We start from the raw sequence: 14987 nt of genomic DNA on the forward strand, positions 1-14987 counted from the left end.
TCTGTTTTTCTTTTTTTTATTATTATTATTATTTCTAGCAGACAATTTACATAAAATTCCCCTTTTAAGTTAGTGATTCATAACTTCCTGCAATAAACTACTTAAGGAGCAGCTTTGGTAAAGAATGGAATGAAACAACCAACCAAAAAATAAAAATTAAAAAAAAAAAAAAAAAAAAGAACAATCACAGCTGATTTTGAAACCAACACAATTCACCAAATTTAGATTCAAAAGAAAATCTGCCAAGCCGTTCTTTCTCAGTGTTTCCAAATATTCCACCTTTCTCCTCCCTCCTCAGGTTTGTGCAGACGTGGGAGCTGCGTTCTGTCAAGCAGTTTGTCCTGCTAGATGCTGGAAATCCATCTTTACATGATTCGTAGACCTTGAATAGAGGACTCTAAGGTCTTGGAAGAGAGAAAACGATAATCACAACGTGCTGAGTATGCAGTGTTAAATAACTCGTTGTAAAGGCTGATGTTAAGAAGAGAGGAGCAATACACAAGGCTTGAGATGACTCTTATTCAAGAGCCAGATAGCACTAAAGCATTCATTTCCAGCTCACACACGTGGACCAACAGTTCCACCCCCTCCCTGCTGAAATAGCATTATAACAGTTCACACATGACCTCAGTTTTTCATTTGGCCTCTACCCCCATCAGAGCATTCTGGCACGATATAATGTAAATAATGATTGTCCCAAAAGCCAGTGTTGGAGGTTTTCACTACAGTGCTTATTGTATTTTTTAATTGTTTGAGGTAACTATGTACTACCCTGATAAGTTAATTAAGAGATGGCAGGGGCATGTTCTGCAGAAAGACAGTGAACAGAATCCAAAGGGATGGGAACAAGGAGAGACACTGAGCCTTGTCATATTAAAAACTGTTCTACAGCCCAACTGTGGCTAAGCACAGGTTGGAGGAGCAAAGAACTAGTGGGATTACTGCAGGTACAGCAAGCAATTTCATTAAAAAAATAAGTCTGGATCAGTACCATCTGCTAGGCAAAACATCTTTGCATTTAAGCTGGATCCTGGCTCTGCCTTGCTCATGGAGTTCACTAATGCTCATGGTATTGCATGGTATTTCCTATTACCTGCTAGCAAAGCTCAAATTAGGGCTGCGCCCCAGAAACTGATGCTAGAGATTGAAAAAGTAATCACTGCAAGCAGTTCACATAAACACAGCAGTAAAAGCATACCTTGAAGTCCCAGATGGTCATCGCTCCATCAATGCCAGTGGTGCAGAACTTACGACAGTCCCGTTTGTCTATCTCATAAATAGACACCTGGCTGAAAGCAGAGAGCGAGGGCTGTAAGGCAGACACCCATCCCAGAGAGCCAAAAAGTTTGGGCTGAAATCAACTCCTACTCTTCCAAAGGGAGACAGAAGTATAGCAGAGCTTATACTAGATTTTTGGCATGGTGTTTCAGGAAAATAAGCAGAAAGCCTTTATCACTCAATGGCTGAAGACTAAACATTTTCCTCGGATAAAGATAGTTTGCTTCAGAAATATTAGCATCTTCTAGGCTCACACACTTTTTAAATGTAAGAATATTTTACTCAATTAGCTTGAATCAATCCTTTTTCATGAATAAATTAATAGAGAAATAATATCAGAAATAAGAGGTTGATATGTGAATTTCTGTTCCAGGTGAATTCTCCTAACTGTGTTTTGCAGTACTACCAACCTCTTGTGAATTCTTTACATATTTGATAAGATAAACTGCATTCAAGTTACAGAACACATTAAACACGAGCTAACAGGAATAGCATGCATGCAATGTTAATAATTAACTTTACCAGCTTCCACAGTTCCCAGAAACACACAGGTGTTAGTGAAAGGCTGGAATGGATATGGGATAGCAGCTACACCCATCTGGTATGGCAAATCTGAGCTCTCACAGGTTTGTGGTACATCCTGTGAAACCAAAGTGATGAGGAGCACTCCTTGCCCTCACTTTGACAGCCAAGACACTCACGTTATACTGTTTTGGTGCAGAGTCTCCAGGGTAGTGTTACGATCTTCTGTAGTGGCTCTTTTATCCATATTTCGGAAGCGCTCCATAGCAGAAATATTGCGCTGGATGCTCTGTTTTGGAATGTCCAGTTTCGAAACGAAGGTCAGCAAGCCACGGTCATCACAGTTAAAAAGCATGGGGCAGCAATCATGGCCCTGCAACCACACACCGTGAGAGCATGTGAAGACCCAGAGTTTCTCTTGTTCTGCTGTTGTTAATTGCAGAATGTAAAGCTCGACACCATGGAAGATCTTGCTTATCGCTAACTTCACAACTCATGGTGTTTTTCTCACTCTCCAAAACACTACAATGCTCTACAAGGAGAAAATAAAGACACTTACAGCTGCCACCACGCTGTTCTCAGAGACAAATGACACGCTCAGGAGTGGAAGGAATTCTGTTTTCAGCTGCGAAACCCTGAACACAAGAATATTTGTTAAGGACTTCAGTGAAACCTCTCGTCTTGGGTTCCAGCAAAAAATAAGAGACAATTCCCAGACAAGAATTACTGGAATAGAATTTAGTGGAGCTCAGCTGTCCAGGGTGACACCAGAAGGCTGAAATCCATCATAATTCCAACCCCCCCCCCCCCCCCAAAAAAAAAAGGTTTAAATTCAAGAGGATATTCGTTTGATCTACAATATAAAGCCACTTGATGTTTCAGTCCTCAGCATCAGCTCTTTAGGAGGAAAAAGTCTGGGTGTTAAATTAAGTCAATTTTTGTGATTTTTGTAATAAATGAGAAAGGAATTCTAGAACAATCTATACTTAGTGATATCCTTAGCCAGTTACTTACACAGCTAAGGCCATCAGAATTGAAACTCAAAGCTAAGCACAGCAATACCTGGATGATCCACCTGTGCTAACAAAATGCACACACAGTCTCTTCCTTCTTAGTTAGAAAACCATGGAGACTGAGAAGTTCTTAAGATCAAGGAGGAACTGTTAATGATTAAATACTTTCATGGATTGGAAGCAAGCAATTGTATCCACTGAAGATGTCTTAAAAGAAACTTGAATTATACATAATATAGAATTGCAAGAATCTACCTCATTTATGTAGGCCTCAAAGAGACTCCTATAGCATACAGTAAATTGGAAACAGCAGTCCCAGCTTTCTTCTTGCTGCTGCAAGCACAACATTGCAAATACTGCTTCCTTCTAATGTCCAACATGGAACAGTTAACAGAAAGAACATACTTACATCATATTTTTTGAAGCATCAGCAACTGACACAGTGCTATCATGGCTGACCCAGGCTAGGCGGTTACCACTGGCAGAAAAGCTGACACTGTGCACCCATCCACCACTGCCAGCACCCCCAAATTCTGACATCAGCTGCCCAAAAGGCATTTTGGAGCCCCACGGTGTACTGGCAGGCTTCTCATCCACTTCCTTGATGTAAGCAGAAAACACCCTGCAAATAAAAGATTTCTACATGAACAAAGACATTTAAAAAAAAAACCAGCTGGCAGCTGCACATACATTTCACATTGGAAACAACTGGATGCTTTCTAATTCTCCCAAAATAAAATAGTACAGTGTCTTTTAACAGTAATCCACACAGGCTGGGAAGTTTCAGTACACAGAGAGAAAGCAATAGCACAAAGGTGTAATGCAGGTTGCTTTCTCACAAACGCTTCTTTCTTTTCTAATCTCTCTACTTGTTTCCAGAAGATGGCACAAAAACACACAACGTCCTTACATTTTTGCTGTGCTGATTTCCCTTTCATCTCTCTGTAGTGCTATTAACTCACAGAGTCAATTCTCCAGTAAGAGAAAAACCCAAAGCTACCATACATAATTATGTTCTTAGACAGACTAATAGAAAATCACCCACTTTTTAAGAACGTTCACTTTTTAGCAGGATTTCAAAGAAAGAAAATGGATGTTCAGCTGCCAGCACAGGGGCTCTGAACCACCTCAATCTGGCTCCTTATAGAAGGAATGCCTTGAAAGCACAAAATACCACAGTGTTTTTATGTTTTGTTTTTTTTTTTTTCTCCCCAGCACTACAATTTTCAAGCTATGTTTAAATAGAAAGCCCTCCTCCTTTCATCAGATTCCTTCTGCATGATTCAGACGTGCCACAATATGGTGTTCCCAACTGTTGCCATGGAAGTTACTAGCACGTCACAGACATAGGATTAGAGTCCATTGAACAGGAGAAGCAAGAGAGTGGTGCCATACTACAACCAGAGAGATGTTTCAGTAAGAAGGAAAAGCAGCAATCAAACATTCATGGCTGCAGCCAAACTAAATGAAATTGTTTTACAGTGACTTGAAGGAAAAATTGCTTCCCACACCACCACCACCCTATTTTTTACTTTTAATCTTGTAAGTGTGGAATATGGACTTCAAAAGGTGTCTATGTTCAGTTTATTCAAATAAAGCTGTTCATCTGGAATGAGAAGGGTTTAACTGCAGCTATATTAGGTAGAGATTTTCAGAGAATTAAGTAAGAATTTATGCTCAGCTCTATCAGTTTAAATATAATTTAACGATGATCCTTCCAGAAACTTAATAATATAGAGCCACCAGAAAGGATGGTTCTCTTAATGTATGGAAATAGGACAAGATGTTTAAAGCAGCAGCCTTTGACACAAAGCAGAAAAATCATCCCTAAGTAGTAAGAGACCTTGAACAGAACTGTTGGCAAAAAAAAAATCTTTTCACTTATTGAAATCTCCCTCTCAGAACCACCTCAGCTTGAAGGCCCCAGCCTTCAAAGAACATTGGGAAATGACTTTCATTCCCATAGCAACATTGTTCCAGCAAGAATATGCAATTATCACCCATGCTGTTAGCTCTATATATAATATACAAGCACGTATTTCTAAAGACAAATGTAAGAGGAGCTCATCTAGGGCCAGCCTCCAAAAAACTGCTGAATATCAACCTGGAGTCTCCTCTGCCCTCAATTTTTGTTTCAAACTGCCACTCAGTTGCTTATTAGCTGGCAGTGTCTCCAGCAGATCCATTTCCTAGTCTTCACCAGAACCACCTATCAGAACAGATGCATACTTCAGCCCAGATACGTTTCTTATCTTTAACTGTAAGGTAATTGCACGTCCCCTAGAAGTGGAATTCTGGAGATCTTTAGTCATCATCCAGCAAAGACTATACTCTTCCCGAGCAAAGTCTGGAGACAAAAGAGCTGAAATTCAGATTATAAGACATACATAGATCAGCTGACATAACGTCACAGTTATGAACACACATGAAAAAATTTCCACGTGAATAGCAGCTGCTTCTAGAAGATGAATGAGTACTTTACGCCACACTATTTTGGGAAAGGAAGTGAACACTTACACTTCATCTAATTAAAACTGGAGATAAGGCAGGAAAGGGAGACAATTCTCCTCCTCTTGCCCAGCTGCCATTTAACATCTCTGCTTACATAAAAAAGGATTGACTTCAGATGCAGTCTTTTATTCTGAAACAAGGAATGCAACAGTCGGCCCCACCTCCCTCTCCCACTCCTTCTTAGTTATTCTTAGTACACATTTTGAAGCTTCAAAATTGCCCTATTACATAAGAAATTAAGAAAATAAGCTTTCATTATTATTCAAGAAACGAGTGATTAAGTAAAACATGAACTGAAGTCAATCACTCTGCGTACAGCTCCCCATGCAAGCTTCAGTGCAGCGACTCCAATAAGTCAGCACAAAGCAACCTGCAGAACTCATCCCTCACTGTGTAATTTCACAACCCCATCCATCTCAAATGTCAATCTGCTCTGCAAAAATGGTGCTTTGCTGCACTGAGTTTCAGGTGAATCAATTCCCTGACTTAGTTTACCACATGCAAGAGTGGTAAGGCTAGCACAGACAAAGTGAACAAGCAACTCAGAGAAGAGAAAGGTGAGACACCTCCTCTGCAAGTTGCAGCACTAGGATATTGCTTTTTAAACTCTAATGAGCAATGGTACATTCCTACCAGATAGCATCTGTAAGTCTGATTTCAGACTAAAAGCCCAGTACTCATTACACCTATAATAGCAGTACTTCCATGCTCTGCTAGTAAAGAAACTCACCAGCTCATTAAACTCAGTTGTATCCCCCAAGAGATAAATGCTAGCAGCCCTAAGCATTCATGCAGCAGCACCAAAGTCAATATCTCTTAAGCTGGGTATTTTATTTTGGTAACAACATCATTATGTGATGAGCTGCCTTCTATTCTGATAGCAAATGCACAGTCATCATGCTTGTGCTTCTCACTCGAACCAGTGAGCCAAACTCATTCAGAGATGCTTTATTTTCTCCCACCTGCACTTGAAGTCACAGGATCCAGCAGCCAGCAGAACATTGTTGGGGTGCCAGTCCAGGCTGAGGACAGTAGAACGAATGGGCTTTTTAATGTGCTTGCTCACCCACCTACATTAAAAAAGATGAGATTTTTATGTAGATATTTTACCTGCTCCTCAAAACCCAAGAAATACACCTCAAAAACATCACCTCTCATCAATGACTAAACCAAGCTTTGCTAGAAAACTCACATTATGCCCAAGCCTTGCATATTTTATGTACTGTCTATGAACTTTATGTGGTTATCTTAATTAAAGTTTTAATTACTACAAACAAAGTCACATTAAATATGCAACTCTTCCTCTGGATCTAATTCATCTTCTAATTTATGCTTATAATACATCAGACTGAATTCCTTCACATGAATTTTGCACAGTAATTGCTTGTTTCCTTCCATCTTAGTTTTGGCCACGGTGTTGAACTGGGAAGCATTATTTTGTTACATCACTGAGTACACTTCCTCTCCTGCTTCTTCCAACTTTTTTAGTGTACAACAGCTACCAAATCCAACACATGAACGGGTGAACTCCAATGATAAGGCTAATGTCTGTATCTCAATTATCTGAAGTACATAAAAAGTGGTCCTATTGTTGAATGCATTAACACTAACTTAAACGTGTCTCAGCAGATTGAATTTGTTTGAACTGTTTACAGAGTAGTGGGAAAATCTGTTATTCACTGGATGGCCTCTGGGATGATGGTGGTTTTTCTTTGAATTTACTTCCATCAGCAGTTCTAAGGATCACATTAAAGTGTTTGTCTTCAACACAGGAGAATCTTGATTCTTCTACAGACAAGTGAGGCAGAGAAAACAGTAATAACTGTATATACTGGAAAGCAAAGAAGTCCCAAACAGTCTTTAAAGTGAATTTTGCAGGTGGTCTCTTTGTTTAGCATCTCCACATGGACATCGTATACAGAATGGTGGGGACACCTGTGTTTTCACAAATGTTTATGCAACCCAAACTAATGGATATCTAACATACTGATTTCACCTACAGGTGATATGGTAAAATGTAGCTCCAATACATATAGCTACAAATGTAGATCTCTTAAAGATCAGAAGCTCCAACTTTCCAAAGATAACATCAGTAGTAGAAATATTTGTGATATTCCTGTCTGAGATCTATGAACTGTGATGAGAATAAATGACAGCATGTGCAACAGGTAAATGACAACCTTGAACATCTGCTATTGGTCAGCCCTGGAGATATCTGACAGATTTGAATGTTTTATTGACAAGAAATGATCCAGTACAGAAGATGCAAGACCAAGTTCTTTATTCAGTCAGGAAGGAGCATGGGGCAGGAGGAAACAAGAGGTAAAGAGATGTCTGCTCTGCAGAAATTCTTGTGCTTTTAGAAGAGCAACTTCAGTTTATGGCAGTCAATGAGGATACACCTATGTCAACACATATAACCTGAAAACAGGCTAAGTCAAAGGTCTTTAGGTGCTACACTACAGTAAAGAGGCAAAAGAAAGAACCTTTTCCCTAAAATGTAGAAGTCCATGAAAGAACTGTTGAAGTCTATTCCTCTTTATTGCCAGAAGATTTTAGAATTAGTAAAATAGTGTAGTTATGCTAAGTGTAGAAATGCTAAGTCATGGCTTGAAGCAGTGATTGAGCACCTGGTGGGAAGGCAGGCTAACCCAGGGGAGCTCAGGTGTGTGCAATGCATCTGAGTGGCTGGAAAGATAGAATCAGGATCCACCCCTTCCCAGACCTCATTTAAGGGCTGGCAGTGAAGGCAAGGGGATCTTGCTGAAGCTTTCTGCTTGCTGGAGGCCTTTCAAAGGTAAGCAAACTTTCTTCCTTTGTTTTTGTGGCTACTGTATTTGGGCTTGACTTCATTTGCTGTGGCCAAAGACTTGGCTGTTCTGCTATGATTGCTGTACTTTCCATCAGGTTAAGTGTTACAAATAGTAACTTAGTTACTGCCACTAAACTCCAGGCTTTAGCTTCCCCAGGCAGCCCTTACAGTATAAACAAAAATCAAACAGCTCACCAGTCATTTTCAGATTCAAAGTAGCACACAGATATGAGCCGAGCTCCACTTCCTACAGCAAATTTATTCTCCAAGGGAGACCATTTCACAAAGGTGGCTGCACGGTTAATTCTCAGGATCACAAGGGTTGGTTTCCACACACCATCCTTCTGACTCCACACGTAGGCGTTACGGTCTGCACCGCACGTTACAATGCGATCACTTTTGGGAGCCCAGTCAATACCTGCAATTCAGACTTCATGTTAATCATATTTTCCCATTTGCTTTGCAGTAATTCAAAACAGTCTCACAGCCTTCTTTCCCCCCGAGACAGTTGTTAGTCTTATGTTGGCATTCCCCTTGCTCCCTTATTCTCCAGGTGCTGTTTTAAACTGTTATGGATATCAGTTCTCCCATCCAACCTTCACCAAAACTGTAGATCCCAAATTCTGAGATTCAGAATAGAGAATCTGCTCACTGAGCAAGCTAGTTCAACAGCTTGCCAACAGGTGGAGCTCTGCAGGCTGGCTAAAATCCAGCCACAAACCACTGACTTCTGCACAAGGCTCGTTATGGACAGCTGACACCCAGCAATACTGAAGCCATGCACAAACATCCAACATCCGTTTGATCTAAATGTTTAGCTAACAAGATGCTGAGTTTTCTCAGCAGGTATTGATCCTTATGCACCATTACAATCCTTAGACTTATTTCATACCTATTTAAGCTGTACCATGAGAAAGTCTATCAAGCAAAAACAGAATTTAAAAAAAAATCATAGAATGCAACAAATCAAAACCTTTGATAAACTTGCCACTGCTTCTTTCCCTTTCCTATGCAAAGGAGAATGTTCTCAACTGGAAACTCTCCTGGCAACATTATTTTTCATTCTTTCTTTAGAATCCTTCTTTGAAATGCATAGCACAATCCTTAACTCTTCTGCCACGAAACTGTATTTCAACTATTTTCCCTGTGTTCTGTATTAAAAATATCCCTTAAGTGCACAAACTGAAAAAAGGATTAGGAATTATCTGCACTAACTTGTTTGTCTTTGCTCATATATGATCCGCTTCAAAATAGGGTTATGTTTAAGAAGTTCAGTTTTGAAGTGGTTGGTAATCTGAAACTGGAGTTACATGAGTCAGTCTTACACTGCTTTTGAAAGGCAGATCACTGTGCCCTTTTTTCCTCTCTGTCATTCCCACATCTCCCTTGCATTAACACCAGCATTCTGATTCTGAACTTGCCTTAGATCTTTAGCAGAAAACTAATTTTGCAAGAAGAGTGAATCTTCTTCAAGACGCAAGAAGGCAACACTAAGAACCTCGTCCCTTATGATCAGAACTTAGAGTGGCAGCAGCTTGCTGTCAGCAACAAGTGGTTTGATAAGTCTATCTCCTGTGTATAACCACAACTTAGGTCCACTCCATAAGACATTTAGTATTCCAAAGGTATAAGCTATGCTGGAAAGCAGCACAAGCTCTTTTGCCAAGTTATGAATATTTGGATTCTCTCTAACATCAATAGGTAAAAGTAAAATGTAGAGAAAAGCCTCTGGAGGAATAGTACATCACTTGTAAATTCAACCCAAATGATTCCTCACAAAAGAACAAGTATAGTTGTGCTCTGAATGTAAAAACCAGATCAAGTGAATAAAGTTCCTGCAAAATGCTGTTAGGCAGACAGTTCTGCCATTAGTGAGCTGAGGATGGAATTTTGCTGTTTTGGGGCAAGCTCTCTTATTAATTACTTCCACTTCCTTAGAGGATAAAGTCCTCATCAAAATACCAAATGCACAAAAAAGACAACAGGGCAATTTCATTTTTACAACTAACACCTTCTGACTTGTGGAAGCTCTTACATTTTTGTTGTGGATCCACAGATGGGTCTGCAGTAAAATGTGCTCACTGTCTGCCCTAAGTTCAAGGCTGGTCACTTCAAATGCAATTGTACCTCAGAACTGTCCTTTCCTTGTGTATGGGAACTGTTGATCATGGCCTGAACCACTGATTGAGCACCTGGGGAAAGGACCTGGTCAGCTCTGGGAGCACAAGTGAAGGCAATTCAGCTGTGTGACAGGAAATTGTGGAGCCTAGCTGCACCTCTCTTAGATCTCATTTAAGGGCTGAATGCCATGGGGGAAGGATCTCTGGTTGGAGATCCCTCCCCTGTGGAGTTTTCCTTGTGAGCCCAGATCTTCAGAGACAGGTGAGCACCTTTTGTTTTCCTTTGTAACACCATATCTGTGCTAGTCCGTTTGTTGTTATATTCCTGTATCACCTTTCCACTGCTTTGATATTTTGGATTGTAGTATCTTTTAAGACCAAGTTACAGCCACCAGTGAAGAAATGTTAAAATATCAAGAATCCAATCTTCTCCTGAAGGTGGCCGAAGCTAAGTTTTTGGTGTCTTGCTTTTCACTTTGCAGTCAAGTCAGCTCTTAAAGCTTTCCTCCTGCATCTGGCTTCAAAGAACTGCTCTTCTCATGAGAATGCTATATAAACACTTCTCTGCATTAGCACTGAGAAAGGGAAGGACTGTTTCCATCAGCATCTGTGGCAACTTAAAACACAAACCTAAAGCCAGAGTACTGTAGCAAAGGGAAAGGAGAAATGTATCAATACAAACTTGGTGAAATAAGCCCCTAAAAAAAGATTATTTACTGCTGTCAGAAATTATGAACCAACAGTTCACTGCATGCAGGCCAGGAAGATGCTACAAAGTTCTCCATAAAGTAGGAATACCAACATATAAGGAGATCTATTTACTACAGATTTCTTGTTCAGATGCTTGGCTGGGGAAAGAAGGGTGCAGGGAACAGTGCTGTCTGGCACAGCATGCTCTTCACTTACCTGTAATGTGTCCATTGTGTTCCTTTAGCTCGTGAGCTTTTACCCACTGGCTCCCATTCTTCTTGTAGATGTGGACTTCATGATTATTAGGGCTAATGGCAATTTCTTGAAGAAAAGAAACAATCCATTAGTACAGAAAGCTTTAATACCCTTTTACTTGAAAAACTTCTCAGTCTAAAGCTTGTACTCTTAACTTTAAGAGCATTACATAGCCCTTGGTTTACAAAACCTAACATCCCTGCTTAATAATATCAAAGAATGATGGCCATAACATGATTGTGAGAACACTGAACAGAAAGACAGCACATCTGGAATGTAACAATCCTGCTGCAGTAGAAGACTATACGTAAAAAGAAAAGGCTGGGCTTGGGGCAGAGAAATAAAAGGTTAAAGAGTATGAGACAGGTCATGTTCTGATGAGGTACAGACCAAGAGGCAAAACTTTCTGGGACCCCACTAAGACTGGATTTGCTCACATGTCAAAGTTTCAAAAAAGGTTCTCAAAAATCCAAACCAGATTTAGGACTGCAGCATGCTTTTTGGATTATAAGTGTAGTGCTATGTATTTGACCACATCCCCCTTAAACGTGGTCCAGAACATTTCAAGATGAACCAGTTGACAGCACAGAGAAAAGAGCAGTTGAAAAAGTAAATGAAAACATTACTTACGAGTACGGTCTCTGTTCCATGCATGGCAAGTGATTGGCTCCAATAAGAACTGATGTAGAGACATTCCGAGTTAAAGATATTCCTATGTTGGAAAAGTTGGGGGGGGAGGGAAAAAACTGAAAGGTGTAAAAATGACAACAAAACACTTAAGTTCAATGGTTGTTAAAACAAAAATCAGTCTTTAACATTTACAAAGGCTGTTTCAGCTCAGTATGACAACTTATTTAGACAATGACACATGCTCGGTAGATTAAGACCTTTCCCCTTGTGCCCCAAGATCTTTGGTAGGTCAATGAATTTTAACTGTCCTGCTAACTACAGCTAATTGCAATTGCTCTAAAAGGTGTATGCTCTTGCTTCTTACTGTATCCTCATATGAGGGAACATTCTTAAGAAATCTGACACCTAACACTTTAACTGTGGAATTAAAATACTTCAACAAGAAATTTAGTGACACCTCGGTGAATTGATTTGACATTCTGGTGTCTATTGAGGTTTGCTGCATTACAAGGAAATCTGTTTTTTCCATCTATCAGGAGGCTAAACTGATGTGCTCAGATACATAGCTGTAATCTGCTGATGTATTACTTGATAAAACCATTTATATGTATCCTAGGGAAAAACTACTAACATCAGTAATTAGTAATTAGTAATTCCTTCAAATTAATCCTAATGCTTAACTGCTTTATGGCTTTCACCCTCATGAGATTCAAACAATGAAAGAACAAACTGAATTCTTTGGGTTTGTGAATACTTTTTTTAATAAAGCTAGACAATGAGTTTTTCTTTCAACTTACTGCTGAACATTTGCAGGTGATGTCAAAGCTCTTTAAAATATCAGATCATATTTTTGTCCTGTGTTAATCAAGGACAGCATAAATGGATGGCAGGAAGCACTGTAACAAGTCAAGGTCACCTGTAATAGCTGAAATGTGCACGGCTCAACACACCACTTGGATTTGTTGATTTCTTCCTCCTTTCATGTATTCCACTAGTTTTTGTAGCAGTTTATCCTCTGCTGATAGCACAATGTCTGTCTGCCCCTCCACATACATCTAACAAGCACCATCTCTGTGATGTCACTCCAAGACATCCACACCCATTGCAGCCTGAAATTACAACATAGCCAAGTATGGCCATGTTAGCAGAGGGTGGAGACTTCAGGACAAGGTAGGAATTTGGAAGCAAACAGGAAATGAATGGCGGTCCCACAGAAACTCAGGAGTGAATGAGAGCTGAGTAATCCCTTATAGGGCTGAGCAATTGTAGCATTCCACCAGTTTAAGAAATATGCACAAAGTCCTGAGTGGAGATGATACAGTACTTCACCAATGCAAATAATTGAACAGATTTTCTTATTTAAAAAATCAAGCCTTGTTATTTAAGAGACATGATTTGCAGTTTCATTAAATGCACTTAAAATAGAAACTTTGGCTAAATGAGCTTTAAGTCCAGTTCATAATTTTAACTGCCATACTTCTTAGTTCTTCTAATAATCATATGCTAAAGATCAAATAAAGCTACTGCATGCATGCAGCCCTAAGAAAAATAATTACTTATTTTTACTGATGTGAGAACATTGACACAATCCAAGTTACCTTTGACCTTGGACAGCCATGGCTTGAGATTCCATGTGTTAATGTAAGCAAAACATGACTTCAAATTGCTTTTTCCACAGTCTTGCTTTAGTACATGCCAACAATTCAGTAGCAGTGCATTTCCATATACAGGAAAAGCTGAAGAGCTCCACTACCAACAGGGAATGCTCAGCCTTTTTGACTCTTTCCAAATGAAATGTAAAACTATCTAATCTCTGCTGCCCAACAAATGCAGCTATTTCCAAATGCTTTCTAATACAGTCCATGTGCTTTCTCCACAGGTTGGCACTCCATAAAACACTACTGTCCCATCCTAACAGCTCCTAGTTCAGAGATTTTTGCTCACTAACCTACAGGCTGTTCCTAAAACTTACACCTGCACAAGGGATGTGATGAATTCTTGCCCACTGAGCTTCTCAAGCACCACAACTGGCAGCAAGCAGCAGGTTTGGGTTTGGTAACACTCATTAAGAAACAAGAGCGATGACAATCTCAAAAAGCACAAATATTTGTCATCTGATCATTGCAATATTATTTCCTTTGGGGAGATGAATACTGTTTGTAAGATCTTAAGATTTATTCCTTCTCAGCACAGAGACCAGCTGAATGACTCAATACAACCAATGCATCATGAACCCCTCAGTGTTCTCCTGTCTGCCAACCTCAGTGTTCTGTGTAGGAAAGGCACTGTTGTGATAACTGTTACAGAATCACAGGATGGCCAGGGTTGGAAGCAACCTCAAGGATCGTGAATCTCCAACCTTCCTGCCACATGCAGGGCCACCAACCTCCGCATTTCATACTAGACCAAGCTGCCCAGGGCCCCATCCAACATGGCCCTGAACACCCCCAGGATGGATGGAGCATCCACAGCCTCTTCGGGCAGCTGTTCCAGCACCTCACCACTCTCTCTGTAAAGAATTTCCCCCTGACATCCAACCTAAATCTTCCCTCCTTCAACTTAAAACCATTTCCCCCTGTCCTGCAGTTATCTACCCTTTTCAGAGTTGATTCCCCTGCTGTCTGTAGGCTCCTTTAGGTGTTGAAAGGCTGAGGTCACACCTCAGCCTTCTCTTCTCCAGGCTGAACAAACCCAGCTCCCTCTGCCTGTCCTCATAGGGGAGGTGCTCCAGTCCCCTGATCATCTTTGTCGCTATCCTCTGGACCCTCCGTTAGCTCTTCCCTTTATTTTTCTTTTGAATGCAAACTACCTGTCCTCGAGTTTCAGTATATAGCTTAAGGGCTGGGTGATAAAAGGACTCCTGCGCGCTCAGCCCGAGCCTTCAGAGCACATCTACCGCAAACAGCCCTGAGCTGCTGTCACCTCTCGAGAAGCGCGAGGCCGCCCCCGGATGAACAGCGAGGAGATGCGTCCAAATCGCAGGCAGCGAGTGAGGGCGAGAGCCGCCGTTAATCTCTGCCTATTTCCACATCCCGTCGAGCAGCCGGCCGAGCGCTGCCTCCCATCGCCGTCATCCCTCCGGACCCCCAGCGCTCCGTTCCCGTCGGGGCGGCGGCAGCTCGGCACGAAGCGGGCGGTGCCGGCCGGCCCACGCAG

General features: G+C 40.8%; 1 protein-coding gene and 1 long non-coding RNA gene across 6 annotated transcripts in view; one reads left to right on the forward strand and one right to left on the reverse strand.

Moving 5' to 3' along the window:
• ARPC1A (actin related protein 2/3 complex subunit 1A) overlaps window positions 1-14987 on the reverse strand; it is a 15299-nt gene continuing 312 nt past the window's right edge. The window contains exons 1-10 of one of the 4 annotated variants that reach the window (XM_031606641.2): window positions 14754-14890; window positions 11832-11913; window positions 11163-11267; window positions 8332-8554; window positions 6287-6394; window positions 3223-3435; window positions 2360-2435; window positions 1980-2173; window positions 1199-1289; window positions 1-404 (exon numbers count right to left, since the gene is read on the reverse strand). In XM_031606641.2, the coding sequence (XP_031462501.1) occupies window positions 366-404; window positions 1199-1289; window positions 1980-2173; window positions 2360-2435; window positions 3223-3435; window positions 6287-6394; window positions 8332-8554; window positions 11163-11267; window positions 11832-11895 (1113 nt within the window). In that variant the 5' untranslated portion in view covers window positions 11896-11913; window positions 14754-14890 and the 3' untranslated portion in view covers window positions 1-365. Of the gene's footprint in view, window positions 405-1198; window positions 1290-1979; window positions 2174-2359; window positions 2436-3222; window positions 3436-6286; window positions 6395-8331; window positions 8555-11162; window positions 11268-11831; window positions 11948-12747; window positions 13149-14753; window positions 14891-14987 lie in introns of those variants that run through there. The other 3 variants (XM_031606642.2, XM_031606639.2, XM_031606640.2) reach the window with 3 other exon arrangements.
• LOC116237465 (uncharacterized) overlaps window positions 12984-14987 on the forward strand; it is a 21119-nt gene continuing 19115 nt past the window's right edge. Inside the window, exon 1 of one of the 2 annotated variants that reach the window (XR_016471746.1) lies at window positions 12984-13001. This is a non-coding gene — a long non-coding RNA (uncharacterized LOC116237465). Of the gene's footprint in view, window positions 13002-14867 lie in introns of those variants that run through there. The other variant, XR_016471742.1, reaches the window with a different exon arrangement.

Source organism: Phasianus colchicus, chromosome 16 (genome assembly GCF_987193195.1).
Source record: "Phasianus colchicus chromosome 16, bPhaCol1.hap1.1, whole genome shotgun sequence".
In the NCBI taxonomy this organism is placed as follows: domain Eukaryota; kingdom Metazoa; phylum Chordata; class Aves; order Galliformes; family Phasianidae; genus Phasianus; species Phasianus colchicus.